At 34.3% G+C, this 23,168-nt stretch overlaps 1 protein-coding gene across 1 annotated transcript; it reads right to left on the bottom strand.

Annotated features, from left to right (window-relative positions):
• Positions 1–17,525: 17,525 nt before the first annotated feature.
• On the bottom strand, positions 17,526–21,921 carry LOC112745004 (pentatricopeptide repeat-containing protein At1g80270, mitochondrial). Its single transcript, XM_025794819.3, has 4 exons — positions 21,508–21,921; positions 21,153–21,244; positions 19,772–20,309; positions 17,526–19,061 (listed from the first exon to the last, which is right to left on the bottom strand). Exons 2-4 carry the CDS (start codon positions 21,191–21,193, stop codon positions 17,820–17,822), a joined length of 1,821 nt encoding a protein of 606 aa, XP_025650604.1. The 5' UTR covers positions 21,194–21,244; positions 21,508–21,921; the 3' UTR covers positions 17,526–17,819.
• Between the last annotated feature and the right edge of the window lie 1,247 nt (positions 21,922–23,168).

Raw genomic sequence — 23,168 nt, 5'->3', positions numbered from 1 at the left:
CAGAGTTACGTGGAGTATGATACAAGCAAAACAAAAATCATAAGTGAAAGATTTGGAAGAGAGAAAAGGGAGTAGATTGGAAGAGAGGTCCAAAGCACATGTTAATCCTAAGAAAAACTTACTATTCAACAGGATAATTAATTAATCCAAATCTAAAATATTAAGACCTCATTCAATAGAAATCTCAAATTATATAAAGCCACAGATAACCAACCCTTATAATATGCTATTACTCTAAATTTCCATACTAGCATGACATTATAGGGTTCCTTAACTAGGAAATAGCTTTCCATGTAAACCATAACTCATAATCAATATGTCAAAAGCAAAGTAGAATGCAGAGGAATAATGAAATCAAATCAAGTCAAAAATTACAATACTATATTAAATGGTAAATAACTTGAAAGTGAAACAAATCATAACCAAGAGGGCAAGGAAATTAAAATTGAAAATTACCTTCAATCATACTAACAGAATGGAATCTAAGTGACCACCAAAAGCACTTATAATATATTCATAACAAAAAATGAATAAGCTCTGTCGCTTGTAATATACAGAAAATAAGAAGTTAATCACAACAACAAAATGAGAACATGGGATGCGATTGTCACCAACTACATTCTCACGAAACAAATGAAGATGTGAATGCTATTCATAGAATATACAACCTAAAACTATTTAGTGTCACAATTAGATCATTGTGAAACTGTGAAAACTATAATAAAGAACAAAAGTGAATCATAGATCATAGAAGCAACATTGGTAGAACTCAAAACTGTGCAATTTGTTACTATTCTCTCTTTGGATTAAAGATCCATTAATTCAATGTTGAAACTATCTTCCCTCTTATATTCTAACTCCAATGTGCCCTAAGTCGCTAGCAACTGTAAATTTGAAATCCTATGACATTTGAAAAATTAACACAAGTATTCACAAAATCAAAAGCGAAACATCAACAGTAGCATCTTCAAATTTGAAAGCAACAATACTTGAAATTGCTGATAAATAAAATTGAGCTAGAAATAGAGAGGGAATAATTGGCAAACCTTGTTGCAAACAGTGGTGGAGTTTAAGGAGAGTGAAGATATGCAAAGAGGGAGAAGATTAGTGAGTAAGGGCTCAAGCTTGGAATCATCGCACAGAGCTAAACAAGTGAGCATCTGATCAAAAACCTCCTCAACCTCCGTGTTGGACTTTTCTGCCACTATTAACGATGCTTTTAAGATAGGAACCGAACCTAGCAATGGAGATCTGAGACACGAATGAACAAGAATAGCGATGCAGATCTGAGGGGGGAGAATGGAAACATGAAGAGCAATCAATTTGAATGAGTGAAAGATGATAGACGGTCGTTGGCGATGGTAAGGCCTGCAGTGGTAATCAGCGGCGATGGAAAAAGCTTGAGGAGTTTCTCTTTAGGTTACTTGATTTAGGGAATAGAGTTAATGGTTATCTGAATTAAGATGACATAAAAAATATATAATAAAGAATTAGCGGCAATATTGATAATTGCCACTATTAATTTAGAGAAAGTAAGATTACAAATATAAAAATTTGATGATTTAGTCGCAATAGTAATAATTGCCATTATAACATATAGCAATAATGGCAAATATATAATTGCCACAAAAAGATATCTTAAATAAAAGAAATAGCGGCTAATATATTATGGCCGTTAAAAGTTTGTCGCTAAAACTAATTTTTCTTTTAGTGTGAGCGCGGCTGCTGATGGTGCACCTCTAGTGATGTATGGATGTTTATGAGGACTTAAATATAGTCACTTTGTTTGTGAATTATCATTTTTCTAAAGAAAATCTTGAGGGTATTAATCTTCTTCTTCATCAACATGATCATGACATATGTTATCTAATATTTTACATTTTGGATGGTTTTTGTGTGTTGGTTTGAATGGTTATTTTGTTTGGTTTCGTATTTTTTTGTCAGATTTCATATGTTTATTTAGCAAGCATGTTGGATGTTTCCTTTTGTTATATACTGGATATTTTCGATATGAATTTGGATGTTTATTAGTTAATACATGTCGGATGGTTTTTTTTGTCTTTTTCGGATGTTTTGTTTTGTTTTGGATTTTTTGGGTCAGATAACGTATGTTTATATATCAATCATGTTGGATATTCCTTTTCGTAATATTATGGATATTTTCAATATGAATTTAGATAGTTATTGGTTGTTAGATTATGGATGTTTTTTTTATACTTTTCGGATGTTCTTTTTTGGTACCTTTTGGATGATTTTTTAATAATTTTGGATGCATCTTTTATTAAATTTCGAATGCTTCCTATGTTAGGTTTTTGGACGTTCTTTTTATTAGGTTTTTGAATTTTTTTTTATAGTTTCTCTTTTTATGTTAAATCTTTTATGATGTTCATACTGAAGTTATTTTGTTTGATAATTTTCTACACTTTTTAATTGGTGTTAGCAATCAACGATTGCTAAAAGTGATACATGAGGAATGATTATTATCTTGTAAATTACATCCAAGGAAAAAACTATCGGAAATAGTTAGATTTAAACCATCTATAAATATATCAAAAAGAAATATAAGTTATTCTTAATGTTAACGGGTTCTTGACTAAATTATTGTTCTGGATGTTCTTCTTCATATAGTTTTGGATGTTCTTTTTATGTGTAGTCGTGGATGTCCTTTATAGTTGAAATATTTTATTTTGTAGGGGACAATTGATATTGAAGAAAGCAACAATTCATAAGATATTTTGACTACTCAATCTTTTAGTGCAAGTCGCGGAGTAGATGAATTGCAATAACTTGGTGGATTTTTGTTCTTGTTAAATTCTTTTCAAAATTCTTAGTTTAATATAACTAGGACATACACATGTTATTTTTTCATATAACACTTTCAAAGTATAGAATATGTTATTTTTGTTATCGTTAGTCTTTCATATTTTTCCATTAGAAATATATGCATTCTTTCGTTAACAATGCTTTATAAACTATAAGAACATCCGAAACTATGAAAAAAAAAAACATCTGAAACTCCATGAAAAGAAACACCAAAAAAAATATTTGGATATATGGTGTTCCTTTTATTGGTGGCATCATAGCATGTATAACGTACTTTTCCTTTAATGATAAATAAAATTTCACACACTAAAATAAAAACATCAAAAACTACCGAAAAAAACATCCAAAACTTATTAAAATGAAATATCTAAAATAAAAATCTAACAAATCCTCAAGAGTGAGAACTACTTAATTATAAACCCAACTATACATCATGAAAAATTTTGAGAATCCGAATTCAACACATCAACCCTCAATTGTACATCATAAGCACAAACTACAACTCATAAAAAACTCATTCAAAACCTATTTTGGGATGCCTTCTTTCTCTTCTTATATGTTTTTCTTCTGCAAATGTATAATAAAAGAAACATTCAAAACAAATGTCAAAAGAACATCCAAAGTCTAAAAAAAAAGAAATGCTAAAATTATTAAAAAACATTCAAAACCTGAAAAAATCTAGAATCATGAAAAAATAACATCTAAAACCTAACAAAAAGCAACATAAGAATAATACATTTTTTGGGCATCCTTATCTTTTAGGTCTAACCATGATGTATAAACCTAAAATATAATAATAGAAATTGATGTAAAAAAGAACATCCAAATCATATAAGAAATAAATATCTGAACCTGAGGGGAAAAAACCCAAAAATAATAACAAAGAAACATCCAAAATTTATAGCATGAAACAATCAAAACACAAAGAAAAAACAAAACAAAATATCTGAAACTCAAGAAATAGAAACATTCAGAATTTAAAAAAAAAATATATCTAAAACTATTAAAAAGAAACATCCAAAAAAAATTCCAAAACAAAAAAAATCTAAAAATTATAAAAAAAATCCCAAACATTAGAAAAAGAAACGTTCGAAACCTCAAAAAATAAAACATCCATAACTTAAAGAGCTAGATTACATCATTGGATAGTGTATTTAGCATTCAACACATCCATGTTATGAAAGATTTTAGTAAGCATTCAAAAGTCTCAGCACAATAAATCATCATTCCAATTGACAAAGAGATACACAAATGAATAGAAAAATTATAAAAACATAAAAAAAACTAAAAAGAAGAAACATCCAACACTATAAAAATATCCTCCAAGACTTAATAAAAACAAGCGTACAAAACATTACATAAAAATCATCTGAATTCATACCCGAAAGAAACTTCCACAAAACTAACAATTATAAATATTCCTAGGTAAAAAACATCTAAATCTTATCAAAATAAGCAACAATCAAAATCAATAAAAAAACACTTGAAACATGACTATCATAAACATCTAAAAGCTCAGAAAAATATCCAAAACCATAGACATAACAAATAAAAAAACTCCAACAATTTTAAATCTCTCTCCAAACAAAAAAAATCAAATATTTTAACAAAAGAGAACCGCGGTACCAACAAGTTCGACAGAGGCATAATGAGTAATGGCTAAAGACAACGACAGACAGCGAGACTTGGGATTGAGTTCTTCGAGAAGGTCAAAAAAAAGAAAAAAGATTGTAGCAAGTATGTTGATAGACACTCCAAAGAGACCTACATAAGTATAATATCTCATGTTTTTTCGTGTTTCATATTTACTTTATAATTGTCTATCTATTGTTTGATTTTATAATTTTTATTCATGTTAGAATCGCGTTGAGGCGAATTTGGCAAAAGCTATTAAGGAGTGTGCCACTCAAATTGTTGAGGGGTTCGAGGTCGTCCTTTAGTCTTAGAAAGGAGGCAAGGACCAAATCATTTGTGGTTGCAAGCTTGGGAGACACACGTCGGCACCACCACTACACCTCGATTTACTAAGGCTGCTTGGAGTAGATTATTATGCTCAACATGAAGCTCAGCTTTTAGCTGGAGTAGTAGGACGAGCAAAGGATGACATATGCAAACTTAGAGGTGTGCTACCATCAGGAGCAAGAGGAGTGGAGGCAGACTCATCAGAGGCAGCAAGGGAGATAACCCACCTATAGAAAAGTCTTGACACCAGAATGTAGATGTGACTAATATGAAGAGTATCATGAGCTAGTTGTACACATCCATGCAGTCACTGATGCCTCCTCCATTTCTTCCCATGGTAGGCAATGGTAGTATGAACAGTTCATGAAACGAAAAACCACTCCCCGGACAGGAAGTTGACGTAAATGACGACAAGTTCCTCGACAAGGATTACTTGTAAATGTATAATAACATGTTTTTAAATAACGTATTTTATTTAATAATTAATAAATATGATATTTTTATTTCATGATAAATTTAATAATTTATTTTATTGTTATCAACATATATATAGCTGGTAAAAAAATACTGATTACTCAAGCCTCAGGATAATTAATTTTCAATTTTGTATTTACAGCATCTTTTTATTACCAAAATTGAGGTGTCACTAATAGTTTTTACTTTTTTCAATGACATCGATTGTTTGGCAAAAAATGTTGAATTTTATTAATGGGACTTTGACCCATACAATTTTATCAACAACCTGTTAATAAAATTGGTTGGCAAGGCCATCAATAATAATCAATGTTATTATAGTGAGTAAATGTGGGCACTTCTTTTCTCCTCCTCCTCTTCCACATTCAAGGCTCAAAAGAGTCTTAACTTCTTTTCCTGCTCTTGGTGGCTCCAATGATGCTAATGATGGTGGTGTTAAAATGTGAGTTTTCTTCTTTCTCTTCTTTCTCTCCCTCAAATATGTTCCTCTCTTGTTCTCTCTTTCTATCTTCTTAATTTTGCTAACAATGAGCGAAATGAGAATATGAGTCGATCTCAACCCTCCATGATTATTTACAACCTTTAGTGAGTGGTTAGCTTGGTGATCAAGCTAATTTTCAACACAAACTTTGCATGGCAGCATGCGTTTTTTGTAAACAAATTAGCCCGACTCAAATTTAAATTTGAACTTAGGACGAAGTTGTATTTCCACTACAAATATGCCTAATTATAATTAATTAAAAGTTGAGGGGACCAAAATATAAATAATTTTATTCAAGTCGCACAAAATTAAATTTGGGCATAATATTATGCTATTCTAGTCTTAATTATCTCTTTTAAGGGGAGAAAACATATTAGCCTTTATTTTACAAATAGAAATGTTAGACAACCAAACAATTTTGTATAACTAATTCAAATTTACATACTTGTTCTTTTTCTTCTTCCACCTGCATTATCACCATCATCATCATATCATAAATTTAACGATAACAAAAGTATTAATGACATAAGAAATTTATTAAAAATGACACATGAATTTTTGATAATGACATAAGAAATTTTTAAAGAACCACAAGTCCCAAACTTTAACACACTCAACTAACAAAACACATCCAAATGTGTTTTGAAATTGAAAAATACATCAATTTATTACAAATGACACATAAATGGCTAGACCTCTTATATATGAGTTTAATACCACTTAATTAACACAAAAAGTTTTCAAAGGACCACAAGTTAAGGAATTTTTTGGATCACGGTTAGAAAATTTTGGTATCAAAATTAAGAAATTTTCTATGTCATAGTTAAAAAATTTGGGTGCTATTTCTCTAATAAATTCTACAAAATTCAAAACAAAAATATTCTCATAATTTTTTTTGTTTCACCCTCTTAATAAGAACCTGTGTTACAGTTAACAAATTTTGATATTATATTTTTAATGAATTCTGCACAATTCAAAACTTCATTTTCTCCTTCTCCTCCATCATCTTCTTCTTTTTCTTCTCATAATTCTTCTTGTTTCACCCTCTTAACAAGAACCTATGTCACGGCTAAAAAATTTTGATGTCAAAATTAAGAAACGTCTTGTGTCATAGTTGAAAAGTTTCGGTGCTATATTTCTGGTAAATTCTGCACAATTCAAAACTCTCCATCTTCCTTCTCTTCATCATCATCATCATCATCATCATCGTCATCATCATCATCTTATTCTTTTTCTTTTTCATCAACTCTTTTTTATTTCACTTTTCCATAATTCTTCTTGTTTTACTTTTTTAACAAAAATAAAAACAAGAAAAAGAGAAAAAAATCAAACAAAAAATAATAATAAATGTTGTAATAACCATCACCAAAAGGAGGAGGAGAAGAAATTAAAATAAAAGCACAGCAATAATAACAGCAATAAAAAAGACAATGAAGAGAAAATGTACAAAAAAAAAAGAAGAAACGCAAAGTAAAAGAAATGTGTGATTCATATGCATGTTATATAAGTACTTTTTGTTGAGTTTAAATCAATTTAATTGGACTTAGTTAATAAAAATATTCAGATGTTTAACAAGACTATTTTAAAAATTAAAATCTAACTTGTTAATTAGAATTCATTTTCCTAAAATGACAGGATGTTATCCCAAAACTCAATGACACACGCGATGCACGTCTTCTATGTCTTATTATAAAATTGATTAAACCACCAAAAGTAACTATGAAAGATTAATTCGCTGACAAAAGTAACCATAGAAGATCAAAACTCCTCAGATACCCACAATTGATTTGCTCCGTTTGTCAAAAATAGCCAAGTCTAATGTAGCCTTAGCAGAGTGGCATACATGGACTGTTTACGTTGACGATTACATATGTTGGTAGGCATACGTGTACTCAGTATCATTTAGGGTCAATTTGAACCCTATTGCTTCATTCTTCTTAATTGGAACCCAAATTTCGCAGGGTAACCTAAGCACAGGCATCCAAGGTAACTACAAGCGAGGAACCCTAATTCCTGAATTAATTTATGCTCATAGAATTTGAGTAATGTCAAGGAGAGAGGTAACTACAAGCGACAGAAGCAGATTTTCTAGAGCTTCACATTCGAAGATGAAGAAGAAGAAAATTATGGATGGAAGATGTCACTATGGTGAATATATTATCTTGTTGGAATCTTTGATGGTTACTAATCCTGGAAGATGGTTCATTCGTTGCCCCTTTTTGAAGGTATGGAACATTATTTATGATAATTAGACAAGTATAAGGTTCCTTTGCATCTCTGATATTTTGATTTTTTGGCTTCTATAGAGTCGAGATTGCCATTATTTTGTTTGGGTTGATAAAAATAATGGGGGATGGCAAAGTTTGGCAAGGTGTTTGATTAGAAGACTCAATGAGCATGAATGTGGTGTTGCTAATCAAGATGTAACAATTGCTTCAACAGACCACAAGGAGAAAAATGTTAACATGGCCACGAAGGTTGAGAAGAAGATTGAAGATGAAATCAAAGCTATGAAAGTATGGCTTGTGTCCGTGTCTTTAGGATTGTTTCTGCAGTTTACACTTTTTTGTTTGTAATGGTCATGTACAAGTGATTGGTAAGTTTGAGTCCTAAATTTATGCAGAAGTTTAGAACTAGTTTCGGTACAAGGTTGTTTTCTATCAATGAAGAACAATGTAATTCATGTGTGAATGGGATGATATATTTGCTATTTATTGCATTTTTATTCTATCACTATTCTCAATAATTGTTATTCTTTTATAACATTGTTTAAGCATTCTGAGCTAAGAAATTAGTTAATCATAATAACATCAATATCAGAATATAATATGTATTAGCATAATCATAAGCACTTATAAGCATTCATAAGGTTCTAAAAAGGTACATCAATAACTGTTTAAGTAGTATATGTAGCATACGAACATGACATGATAATCCAAAATAAAAATAGAAAACATAATTGATCACTTAGCAGTAAAGTATTGAGCTAAAATTACATAAATATAGATTCCAAAAAAGATAAAGACCGTTAATTTTTTTTAATTTGGTGTTGAGTTGCTGCTCCCACTGGATAATCCATAGGTTGTGCCTTGCATAGTAGTAGATGGTCTGGATGGTCTGAATCCAAGAACTGGCCATGTTGGTGTAAGGTGTGATCTTGGTGTTGGCATAAACTGTACGAACCTGAAAGTTGTGCCTGCACTGGCTCCTTGCATTGTATGTGGGGACACGGTGGGTGGCCTAACAGATGCATTGTATGGATGCTAAAGAGTGTTCAAAGTTGGAGCCTGAGGCACAGGGGTCTGAACTTGTAATGGAGGAGGCCTCTTGGTGGATCTCTTTGTTCTCTTTATTTTTGTGGTTGGTGGCCTAATTGGTGGTAGCACTTGTGGTGTATGCGGTATATTAGGAGATGGATTCAATGTGGTAGTGGCCTATAAATTAAATTAGACATGAATGTAAGTAAACTTAATTTCTCAAAATATGTTTAAGCAATTAACAAATTTATATTTTTCCTGTGGTTGGGTTCCGACACCCAGAGATGCCTCAAATTCAACGGCTGCAGCATCCAAGGCTGCCTTTGCCTCTGCATCCTCTAAGGTTTCCTCCCAGTATATCTCAACCAGTCTTTCATCATCCTCATCCTGTGCTACATTAGCAGGTGGTACATGTACAGTTGTTGCTGCAGAAGAGTTTATACCATGTGCTATAGCATCCGCAGCAGTAGCAGCTACTGCCCTGGCTTCCTTTTTAGCCTTGCAACTTCTAGAATTGTGCCCCTCCTGTATAATAATTGAGATTTTATAATAGTTCACAACACAAATATTCATAGACAAATATCCCTAACAATTGTTATGGTGAACAATATTTCACAAACCTTCAAACAGTATTTGCATTTTATTTGACCGTATTTTCTCTTTGTCCTGTAAGGGTCTGGGTTAACCTTGGGAGCATCCCTAGTGGTGTCTCTCTTCTTAGTGGGCCACCCGATAGGCCGTTTGTAATGTGGGAGAAAAATTGGTATAGTGTCTAGCTGTTGCCAATACTCTTGACTAGGCACCAGCTGAACCAAAAATTGGTATGTTGCATTATAAGCACTAATTGTCAGCCATGTGTGTGAAACATCTTTAGCCCTCCTATTTTGATGTGTCAATGCTGCACATGCATGCTTGTAGGGTATGACAGTGAGCTGCCATAGTCTACTAGAACAAGTATAGTTCCCGAGATCAACACTTACTTTCATAGGTAAGCATTGAACCTCAAAGATATTTCTAGCATCATCCGCTGTCCAGAATGGCCTCCAACTACTGCTTTCTTTCTTATTTTTCTCCAATCTACTCTGTTGTACCGAACAAAGTTGTCCATTGTATCCCCTCAACTCCTTATTTCTAGCCAAAATTCTCATAACATAACACCTTATCTCTTCTAGGAGGGTAATGATTGGCTTTCCCCTAAACTTCTTACACTTAGAGTTAAAAATTTCACTATTGTTGTTGGTGATATTATCCACATTTGGCCATTCACTAAAGTGGGATCTTGACCATTGTTTTAGTAGAATGTGGCTTAGATACTCCCAAGCATGTGGGTTTAGTTTTTGATTGTTGTCATGGCTGTTGCAAAGTCTTGGGGGGTGGTGCTCCTTGCACACACCCAAACTGCACCCTTGAGGTCTGTGCTTTTCCACTGTTTCGTGAAGTTGTGCCATATATGCATGGCACAATACCTGTGTTATGCCGCCGGCATAATATCTTCTAGAGCTGGAATAAGACCCTGGAAAAATGTATAAACACTTTGTAACTTCAGATGACATCTTTATATGCAAGAAAATGTATAAACACTTTAAATTTTGTACCTTTTGTTGATATGACATAAATGTCCAATAGTTATTCCTCTGATCACCCAAATCTTCTTGCAAAAGTTGAAGGAACCATTTCCAGTTGTCTTTGGTTTCTGAATCCACAATAGCATATGCGATGGGGGCAAATGTGATTATTCGCATCTTGACTAACAGCTGTCAACAATTTTTCACCATAGTATCCTCTCAAGAAGGTCCCATCCAAGTTAATAAACGGTCTGCATCTAGCAAGGAGGCCCTTTCTACACACATTCTTACCTTCTGCATAATCAATGCCAGCTCCAAACACCAGAGAAGCTACTTAACAATTGTTCAATTTTTGGTTCAAAGTCTGTTTTCTATCTCATAACTTACTTTTCTAGTTTAGAGTATGTTTTCTTACTAAGAGCACATGTGGTCTTATGCATATGTACAAACTGCTATATGAGGCAAGGAACTAAGTTTGGTGTTCACTCACCAATCTAAGTTCAGAAGTCTACAAACATACATGCATGCTAACCATTTTTCAAGTGCTTGGGGAACAAGCAACTTTCAAAGTTTATTGTAGGCAATCACTTAAATCTAAGGAAGGATTAAGCACCATCAACCGAAGAAACAAAGAGGGATGCAAAGATCAACAATGGTGCTGAGAAGGAGTAAAGCAAGTAAACTCCAACAGGTTGTATTGTTAAGTGACTGTCTTATATTCAAAACTGTTATGAATGAAAGTGATATTATACCCCATCCATCTTTCTGTTTAGTATAGTCTTTTTGCAATTCAATAATCAAGATGCTTGATCATTTACAACACTGTACTCTCCAAAACTTGTTTGCACTCAATATTTCAAAAAAAAATGCATCACATGAAAGTTCTTTGAAAAGAAAGATTGAGGAATTAAACAATTTTGAAGCAAGCAAAAGATTAGGAGAAGTGGTGGTTCTAGTTGTATAATTATGTATTGAGGTTGCATGCTTATGAAAGCTTGCATGGGAGCTCATAGGCAGGACATGAAGTTCAAAGAAGTATAGTGGAGATTCTCAAACATTTATTGATCCAAGAAGCAGAAAACAAAAGAAAGAAAACACAAAAAAAATGAAAGAACATGGCCCAAGGCTCTGAGCATCAATTACTAGGCAGAAAATAAGAAAGAAACAAGAACTCAAAGAGTTATAATCCTAGTAAATGCTTGTGGTTGAATTGTGTCAAAGAGAGAGGCTTGAGCAAGTAAATCCTAAGGGGTGCTTTAACACCTAATACCTTAAAACCAACTGGTTTAGGAGTGTTGATTGAAAGCTTATTTAAAGAGCCGCTTTGAGACATGACACTTAGAGTCAAGGCCAAAGCACAGAAACTATAAGATGCTTCAAGGTGATTACCTATAGAGAGATCTCCATGATATCATTTGGATGAAAGTCCTAAGACCTAAGACTTCCAATATGTAAGGACTAGTAAGCACTGAAGCCCTTGCATGAGCATATAATTTAGAGTCCACCCCACTGTCACTTAATCACTTCACTCACAAGCATTACAAGTTATTCGTCAATCCATCTTTATTGAAAGAATATTTGAGCATAATTCCTTTCTTGCTTGGGGACAAACAAGTTTTAAGTTTGGTGTTGTGATGACAGGTCATCTTAACCTAGTTTTACTAGTCTTTTTCTTTTATTTTCAATAGATTTTATGCACTTTCTTGAGCCATAAGTAAGCCAATTGGGTAGAATTTCATGTTTCCTTTTATTCAATCAACCATGGATGAATTAATGCAATTTCATGAGATTTTGTGCTATAATTGTCATATATTATGAAAGAATAACAAACTCATGATCTTGAGCATAGATTTGATGTGTTTGGTTGATTGATGATAGGTGAAAAGAGCTTTGAAGAAGGTTGAAGAAAGAAGAAAGGGCAAGGAGCAAGAGAGAACAAAAAGCTTGAGCAAAAGCTTGCCTCAAGCTTTTGCTCAAACTTTTGGAAGAGCTGAAAACACACCCAGGAGGAGAAAAGCTTGCGCCAACGTTTGCCTCAAGCTTTTTGGCAAACGTTGGCGCCACACACCAACACCCAGGAGGAGAAAAGCTTGCGCCAACATTTGCCTCAAGCTTTTTGGCAAACGTTGGCGCCACACATGCACACAAGAAGATCCAACGTTTGGCTAAAAGTTTGACCTCAAACTTTAGCCCAAACGTGGACATCAGCAAAATGGGGTGGCTGATATAAAAAGCTTGAGTAAAAGTTTGCCTCAAACTTTTACTCAAGCTTTTGTGATTTATGTCCCGGTTCAAAATGGGTTTCTCTCCAACTCCAAGTGCAATCAACAGAGGCCTTTTTCAACCCAATTCAATCAAGAGCAAAGGCCCAATTCAAGGCTTGAAGATCATTTGAAGAAAGTGTATAAATAGCTTAGGATTTAAGTTTTTGAGGGAGCTTTCTTTTAGAATTTTTCATAGACTTGCAGTAGAGAGCTCATTTTAGATTTTGGAGTTGTTGTTCTCGGGGAAGGAGAATTGAATTCTCTTCCTCTTAGTTTTCTTGTTTTCAATTTCAATTACACTTGTCTTGAATCTTGGGTTGAAGAATTGAGGAAATTCTGTCTCAATCTCATCTTGTGATCTCTCTGTTTTCACTTACTGCAACTTTTGGAAATTGAATTTCTGATTTACTCTTCTACTGTCTGATCTTTAAATTTCTTGCAATTGCTCTCTGAATTTGGATCTAGGAAGGCATTGAGATCTAGACTTGGTTATCTAGTCTCTTGGGTCCTGAGATCTGGAATTTTCCTTTTAATTCCTCTGTTGAATGTTTCTTCCAGTCAGTTTATATTTTCTGTTTGAAATCCATTGCAATTACTCTCATCTTCTACTTTCCTGTTCATTGCAATTTACTTTTCCTTGTTTAATTTCTGCAATCCCACCTCCCTAACCCATTTACAATTCAAGTCATTTACATTTCTTGCACTCTACGATTCTGCAATTTACATTTCTTGCTTTCTAAGTTTCTGCCATTTAATTTCTTGCACTTTAAGATTCAGCACTTTTACTTTCCTTGCACCTTTAATTTTCAGTCAATTACCCCTCTCCCTTTAATTTCATGCAATTTAGTTTCTGTTAGATACAAATCACTCAAATCAAATCTTGTTCGCTTGACTAAATCAACCACTAAACTAAAATTGCTCAATCCTTCAATCCCTGTGGGATCGACCTCACTCATGTGAGTTATTATTACTTGAAGCGACCCGGTACACTTGCCGGTGAGTTTTGTGTCGGATCGTTTTCCGCACATCAGTCATTGATAAAAAAAACCCATTAAGAGTATCAACATTGACCCTTCAAATTTCAGATTTCTCTCCACCTACATACATAGTTTTTCCATCTATTGTTCTCTCAAATTTTCCTCTGTGATAATTTCCAAAGTAATATGTAATGTAGCCATCTACGCAAAAGAATAAAAAATCCACCATTAGTGGCAATCTCACAAACTCCAAGTTACTCAAACACTAACCATCATGGTACCTAACTTCACTATCAATTTGGTTTCAAGAACAATAATTACCACAATATTCAAACCATAAAAAATTATACAGCTTAAATAGAGGAACAAGAATATAATAAAGTTACCACAAAACCAAACCCTATCAGAAATAACAATAATAGAACTAATTTTTCTACATTGAATGAACAACTCTTATAACTCGGAGGTTACAATCATCGAATGACTTAGTTCATAAAAGTATTACCTCATAGAGCCTTCAAGTGTGACAGAGTTTGCCTCTAAACACGGTCCGTTGGAGAAGCAGCAACCTCCTTCTCCAATGTCGTCGCAGGAATGGAATCAGAGCATAATAGGATTACGCAAGAGAAGAAGAAGATGAAAAACTATCATGTTAGGGCATGATTGATTCGCGTTCAAAAGGGAGGGGTAACACCTCTTTCTGTTCTTCTAATTTCAATGCTTGAAGGAGTAACGTTTTTTTTTATAAACTAAATAAATACAATTTTAACCAAAAAATTAATCCGCATAAGGCATCCTTTTGCCACGTTGTAGTGTATGTGGACACATTGTCTCATGTAACAACATTCTATTAACGTTTAGTCACATTTGACAAATGGAGCAAATCAACTGTGGATATCTGAGGAGTTTTGATCTTCCATGGTTACTTTTGTCAGCAAATCAATCTTTCATAGTTACTTTTAGTGGTTTAGTCTATAAAATTTAAAACATTTCATTAGCCACACTCCGAATAGATTATGTAATTGACTTTGTAATTAACATATATTTTAAAATATATTTAAAAATAATTATATTATTAATTATTAACAAAAAAATTATCTAAAATCTTTTCCACAATTAAAAAGTCATCAAAAATATTTTTAAAAAATTTACTTTTACTTTTAAATAATAAAATATTAAAATATTATTACAATCTATTTTTTATAATTTTTATATATATATTAATGCTCATATATCACGAAATCTATAATGGCATAAATTCTATAAACGATTTAATTTTTGTCAAGGGTTTGGAATGTTTTTCCCTGCCTTGCCTAAGAGTTCAGCGTGTTTCATAATGAAGGAGGAAAAAAATGGCTAAAGCCGTTAAATTTGGGTGAGTTGGGTGAGATCTTGGTTCAGTTTAAATTCGGTTCAATCGATTTGGTCTGTTTGACCTAATTTTAAGTCAAAACTACTAAAATTAGTGTCAAAATTTATATTTTAATTATTTCTACCCTTCTAACTTATCAAAATTAATTTTCTAATTTCTTTAAATAAAAATTAATTTATTGGTTAACTACTTATTAGTTATCTAAAGTTTACAAGAAGACCACGTCGGAGTGAGATCTGCCTTCTACCCTTCTAACTTATCAAAATTAATTTCCTAATTTCTTTAAATAAAATTAATTTATTGATTAACTACTTATTAATTATCCAGAGTTTATAAGAAGATCATGCCGGAGTGAGAACTGCCTCCATATTTCTTCCTTCTATTTCTTCTTCTTCTTTCCTCCCCGGTTCTTTCTCCCTCTCGTCAATTTTTTCCTTTTTTTCTTTTTTTATTTTATAATATTTTTTAGTTAGAGGTAATTAGGTAATAAAATTTAAAATTTTGGTAAAAATGACCATTTTAAAACTAAGTTAAATCTTAGGGACAATTTTGTATGAAAAAAAAGTTGAGAACGAAAAATAAATTCGATACCTTAAAAACTAAAATCGTACTTAACCCTAAAATATATTATCTAAAATATTTTCCACAATTAAGAAGTGATCAAAAATATTTTTTAAAAAATTATTTTTACTTTTAAATAATAAAATACTAAAATATTAGTACAATCTATTTTTTTAATATTTTTTACATATATGTAATGCCCATATATCACAAAATCTACAATGACTTAAATTTTATGAAACACGGACACTTTGCTGAGTTGTCGTATCCAAGCGATACTCGTCTGACACACATATCTGCTTTGTCCAACCGTGTTTTAATAAAAAAAATAAAAAAAATTTCTTCGGACACATTTAGATACACCTAAATACTATCACGTATCAATGCGTCCAATCTTATTATTAATATATATTCTTAAAATAAATTTAAAAATAATATATATTATTATTTATCAAAACAAAAAATATTTTAAATACTTTATATAATTAAAAAATATTAAAAATAATTAAAAGAATTTTTTATTTTAATATTAAAAAAATATTAAAATATCATTGTAATTTATCTAAAAATATTTTATATTTTATATATATGTTGTGTTCCGCCTACATATCCGTGTCGTTGCATCGTAGCATAAATTTATGGTGTTTTCGTATATATTCGCTCCCGTATCCGTGCATACAAATTAGAAATGAGTTAATAGTCAAAATCGTCCCTAAAAGATACCTCCATCTCCATTTTCATTCCCGAAAAATAAAATTAATCGAATTTATCCCCGAAAAATGTTCAACCTAGTCACGTTCGTCCTTCCATCATCTCCTTTGCTGAGTTGGCAAACGTTCACTCACATGTGTCGTTAACTGCCAGCGTGGCATACAATCAAAATGACGCAGTTTTGATACAATGCTCTCTTATAGTTGAAACGTCGTCGTTTAGTCTCCAGCTTCTGGGCCACGCCCGCCATATATGAGTTGTGAACCTTGTAACCAAGAGCAGCGAGGAGCTCGTCCATGCCGCCGCCGCCGGAGCTTGGGTCGTGGTCTTCCTCCCACATCTTGGCCTTCCCACTCCACATTGACGAGCATTCGCCTTTGGCCACGCTGTTGCTGCTACTACCTTGCTGAGTTGCGAACCTTGTAACCAAGAGCAGCGAGGAGCTCGTCCATGCCGCCGCCACCAGAGCTTGGGTCGTGGTCTTCTTCCCACATCTTGGCCTTCCCGCTCGACATTGACGAGCATTCACCTTTGGCTACGCTGCTGCTGCTGCTACCTTGTTGGCCATAGCTAGAGCCAGCTTCCCTGTGATCCCTCTTGATTTCTTTGATTGCAACAAGAGAAAGGGAGAACCCAAAAACGATGGGAATGGAGATAAGATTAGAATTGGGATTCTAATCGGGTCACATAGTAGTGGGAGAATGGAGGGAATGGGAAAAGAGAAGGAGGTTATGAGGTTTGAAAATTGGTATGAGCCGTTGGAGAAGAAAAAAGAATGGGTTGAAAATTGAAAAGGGGATTAGGGTTTATCTATTCAAAGACTAATTTGACTTAATATAAAAGACTTATCTTGTTAGCAACAAAGTACAACATGTCGTCTATCACACTGGCAGTTAACGACACACATCAGCAAACGTTTGCCAACTCAGTGAAGAAAATGACGGAAGGACGAACGTGATCATATTAAGTATCTTTCGGAAACAAATTCGATTAATTTTATCTTTTGAGGACGAAAATGAAGATCGAGGTATCTTTCAAAGACGATTTTGACTATCAATTCAATTAGAAAAAGAATAAATTTGATAAATCAGCATCAGATATAACTTTTGAGAAATAGAAACTCCCAACATAGTCCCCACCCCTCAAATATCCTTCACCAGCTTACAAATTAGTTCCAGAAAACAAATTGACTCAGTATTTTTAATAAGGACCATCTCAAGAACTCCATTTGCATTTGGACTAATGCATATGATAAGATTTTAGCCGACCTTAAATTTGCAAATTCACTTAAACTCTAGGATCCTGAACCTATATAACTAAATAATTAGTTTCATGTTGAAGTACAGAAGCAACCCTCTCATGGCTATTGTCATTAATCAAGCAATGCCAAAACTGCAGTTTTCTCAAATGGGTTCATTTGAACTAATTGCTTAGACATAGCTTTGTTTGGAAATATGTTATCGGCTTTCATCCGCTCACTGATTCCATATGCTGGCTGCTTGGCATTTATGTACGCTTGGATTAGAACTTGATACTGAGTGAATCGAGAAATGTAGCCAGCTTTCCTCATTTGGTAGAAAATCTTTTCTGCATTATGAATGTCGCCGCTCTTCGCATACTCTTCCATAATAGCCATGAAAGTATCAAACAATGGCTTGTTTCGGTTCTGCTGGATTGCGGTCTGCAAGAGAGTGTTTGCCTTTTCTACTTCCCCAGCTTGGACATGAAGTTTGACAAGAGCATTGTATGTCAATAGGTTAAGTTTGCAGCCGCTATCTAACATTCGCTTAACAAGATCCTTACCCTTCAATAGCATATTATGATTAAGATAAACCTTCAGGAGTACATTATAGTTACCAGAAGAGAGTTTCCATTTCTTCGACATAAACTCAAAAATTTCCTCTGCTTTATCAATTTTGTTTAATGCTCCCCATGCTTCAACTGCACTCATGCAGTCCTCAATTCGAGGGCTAGATTCACAGACCTTCCAAATTCTCTCTACTTCGTCAGCCTTTCCCAACTTTGCATAAAGGCAGAGCAAAGTAGGGCAAACCCATTGTTTCTTTTTCACGTTTTCACCTTCCATCTCCTTCAATATAGCTTCGGCTCTTTCATTAAGCCCAGCAGAGATGTAATGTCTAGCCAAGGCTGCTTGTGTTTGCAAGTCTGGTTCAATGCCTTCTGTCTTCATTGTCTCCACAATTTCCTCCATCCCAGCAATATCATTGGACCCTTTTGTGTCTATCAAAATTTTATAGGTAAGCGTAGAAGGTTTGACATTCTCATTTTCCATCAACAATAACACATCTGCTATCTTCTTCTTGTCAACCCTCTTATACAAAAGAAGCATTTGGTTACAAGCAAATGTTGTACGAGGTAGATCCAAGTCCTTCATTCTATTGAATGTTGCCTCAGCCTTATTCAACTTGTTCTGACTAACATAATTAGCAAGTAAAGTTCGGTATAACAACTCCCTTCTGAAAGACTTTGGAACACTGTCAATAAATTTCTCTGCCATTGGCAGACCACGTAATTTAGCAATCAAATCAAGTCGAGAAGCATAATCCTGCTCTAAGAATTCAAGCTTCTTGTTTAACTCTAGCCACTCGAAGAGCTACAATACCAACAAAAAAGTACAACAGATTCACACAATTAAAATAAGATAATATCATAAGCGAGAAGCTCAAACAAGGCAAAACATGTCAATCAGCAAAAAAGGAAATATATAGTCCTCTTTTCTTTACATGGAAAATATATAGTCCTTAAACACAAAAAAATGCATATATATATTTTTTCTTTTGAGGTGATAAAGATTTCATAGAATAATGAAAATTTCATAAAGACAATTATTAAAATCAATGAGGAAAAAGATATCCAAAAATATGCCCCAACAAATTATACCAGTGACTATGGTAAAAAGACAAAAGAAGAGCAACAATATAATCCCTCTTATAGAGAAGCCATAAAGGCTGAAAGAGCACTAGATGACCATTAAGGTGAGTCCAAAATTCAATGTCCAGGTTGTTCAAACTTAATCTAGCAAACTAAATTAAATGTACAATATAAGTAATTGGATATTGGCCCCGAGTATCAATCCACTGCAGGAATAGGAAACATTTTCAAGCAGGAAACTGCTAAACGGGAGATGCTGAGAGAGAGATTTCCGCTATTAATTATATCACAAACAGGCTGGAAAAATTCAAATATCAAACATCCATAAAAGTAAAGCAATGTCTAATACTCTACTTAATCAGCATGAGTTCACAAATAAAATGAATCGGATTAATTGTAAGAGTAGAATACTATTAACTTTGATCAATTTACCTGCAAAGCCCTCCCATACATTTTACGCCTCCGGAGATTAACCAAGGCCAGTGAGATTTCTTGTCTACTAATGTCTTTCCCTTCTTCAATCCACTTATCCAAAGCCGAACGAACAGACAATCCTGGAGCTTTAATAATCGCCGTGAATATTTTTGACAGACGCTTACTACGTGGTGATTTTTTTGGATCAATCTCAATGTCAGATAACTCCATCTCATCGTGTGATTTCTTAAAATCCTCATCATCATCGCCGAAGTCAGTCTCAACTTCATCATTAATCCCTTGTGTCTGCAGCTCATACGACAGCGCTTCATCCAAATCATCGTCATTGTTCGTACTATTTGCATCAGCTTGTGACGAAAGTTCACGTCTGCTCATAGTAAATTTGGGGGAAGAATGACCTGCATGATAACATGTCATTGTTGACAGAACTTTGCTTCGTGTTATTTGAAAAGATCCACTGATACCAGCCCCATCTTCCACAGCAGCTGGCATTAGCTTGATAGCAGTAGATGCTCCTAGACTAAATCCTTGGCTCCTGCAAACAGTGCACATTAAAAAGTGACTGCAAACTCTTATAGGGACTAGAGCATGACCAAAGGCAAAATGTGAAGCTAAAATAAACCAACACAACCTTTCTATATAATAAATGATAATTCAATGTTTTGTTGCTGGTTCAAGCAACAGAATCATGCACCATGTTATGTAGGAAACCAAGTCTTCATGTTATAGACAATCTACAAATATATAAACTCATCCCCTAAATACTAGCCTAATGGAAACTACAACCCCCAATATATGAATAAAATTGCGCACATTGCAACCCGGTTTAACATTAATTCTTTCTTGCACCCCCTTAGTTTACATTAAAATTAAATTTTACTTCAAGTTAAATAACATAAATTGTCAATATTATGTCACCCATTGTTTCTTCCTCCTACAGTCACATAACAAGCTGTCAAGTTCTCATCTCTATAGCTTGCTCAAAAAGAGGAAGAGGCAAATCAAAAACAAAATCCAAGTCCTACCCACCGGGTAGCATCGACAATAGTAGTCAAACATCTTCATAGTACTATCTCATAGATTATTCATGTTCGAACCATACATTTCTAAATCTGTTAATATATGAAATTAGCATCAAAATAAACAAAGTTACAAGGTCTAGTTGCATGAAATGTATTACAGCACTAAACATGTAAACTTTTGCTACGAATTTAAGACGCACTCATTTTGCAATAAAAAGGAAAATTAAGAAACAAAACCTCGATTCAAAGCTCAACATTTAGTTACGAAAAAAGATGGGGAAATACTTCAATTTTTCCATCGAGAGTAGAGAATAATGGAAAGGGCAACGAGGGAGAAGGTAAAGAGTGTTATTTACCTGAGACTAAGACGAATGGAAGCTCGACGAAGAGCCCACATGGTTGACGAGTGGAGATTGAGAAAGGTGCAAAGTTCTTGAAAGCTTAAACCCTAGCAAGTAGCAACAACTAGAAATGTAAAACCCTTCAAAATACTATTAAAAAAAATAGTATAACTGATCATCTAACCCAATTAGCTAAACATATTCCCAGTTACGTCACAGAACCTATTGTCTAATCAGTAAAACTAATCATTAATTTATCTAATTAGCATCAACTTAACATAAACAAATCTAAACCTAAATTAAAACTGAAAAAACTAAGCATAAACAATTAATAAATAATAACTGAAAAAAATAAAAAATAAAAACTCACCTACAGAAGCAGAAGCAGAGTAAGCGACGGAGCAGCTTCGGAGCTTCAGCCTGAAGCGGAGGGGAAGCACGAGCACAACCTGCAGCGGAGCGGAGACAGACGACGCAATCAGAGGATGCAGAGACGGGCGAAGCACACAGCACGGAGGAGCCAAGACGGAGGAAGGAGAGCGGAGACTGTCGGCGCGGAGGAAGGAGAGGCGACCTCCGTTGGCTGCCGTTCTGTTGGAGGTGACCGGCGCGGTGAGTGAGGTAGGGAGGAGGGAAGTCCGTGCGTCATGAGTGAGTGATGAGTGAGTGAGGTTTTTTATGGTGTGGGGGCGCCGAGGTTTACGGGGGTAGGAAATTAGGGTTTTTCTTTTTTTTTTTTGCAAGGATGAATACCTCCACTTTAGTTTTTTGTATATTGAAAAAATGTTGGTGTAATATTCAATTATTAGATTTTATGGTGTTTTTTAAAATTATGGGAGTAGGATAATACCAGGGTATCGAGGTTTTCGAAAAAAAAAATCGGACTTTAATATTTAATTTTATAGAATTGGTTAGTTCTTTTGTCAATAATCCCTCTTTAGAACATATTTATGTGATACATTAATAACTAATTAATTATTTTCCACATATGAACGTTTTCCCATATAAGCAGTGTTGTCAGAATCGGACCGACCCAGCTAGTCGGACCGAAAAACCGGTGAACCAGTGCTATAACCAGTCCGGGTGAGGCATCTAACCGGACAAGGAGTCGAACTGGAAAGACCCGTACTGAACCAGTCGGGTTTGATCAGAACCGGTGAACCGGCGGGTTTTGTTTAACCCGGACCGGTTCGAATATTTTTTCTGTGCTGGCAACGACGTCGTTTCTTTATTAAAAAAAAACAAAAGCTTAAGCTGCTGCTGAAACGCGCCTGTAACCCCAGCCTCCATCCCCTATTTCCCACTTTCCCTTCCCATTCCCAAACGGTTTGAGAGACCACCATCACCATGCACCATGACTCCATGAGAGCTGAGAGCTGAGAGATAGAGAGGTGCGCCACTCACTCAGCCACCTCGTCGCCCCGTTCAGCTTCAACCAGCGCGGCACTCACCTCACCACCGTATCCAGAGCAGTGCACCACTCACCACCGCCAAGAAGGCAGAAGCACGTCCACGGTCTATCGTTGCCTACTGCTCGTCGCTCTTCTCTGCTCTTCTGTGCTCTTCTCTGCTCGTCGTTTCGGTCGCCCTCTTCTCTGCTCGTCGTTCAATCCCTCAGGTCCAGGGTCCAACCGTCCAGTCCAGGTAAGTATTTTTAATTTTTTAAATTTTTGAAGTTAATTTATTATTGTAGATTGATTATGTATGTTGGTTTCTGTTTGATGTCTGTTAGAATTTAGATTGTTGGTTGTTCACATATGTTTGATACTTTGATATCTGTTTGATTTTTGTATGCGGACAAATGAGAACATGAACAAGACCACATGTTTTTCTGTTTGATCTATCTTGTTTCTTGATATATTTTTGTTTCTATTCAGTTTGTTCATTTGTTGATTACTTGATTATCCATTGTTGGTTGCTGTTGTATATTATTCTTAGTAGTTAGTGCCTTAGTGAATTGTTGTGTATTATTCTTGGAGATTAGTCATTTAGTCCTAGATCCTGGTTGATTAGGAATTTAGGATGGCTTCA

The sequence above is a fragment of the Arachis hypogaea genome, chromosome 2, assembly GCF_003086295.3.
Source record: "Arachis hypogaea cultivar Tifrunner chromosome 2, arahy.Tifrunner.gnm2.J5K5, whole genome shotgun sequence".
Taxonomy (NCBI): Eukaryota; Viridiplantae; Streptophyta; class Magnoliopsida; order Fabales; family Fabaceae; genus Arachis; species Arachis hypogaea.
This window is presented reverse-complemented; position numbering and strand designations above follow the sequence as displayed.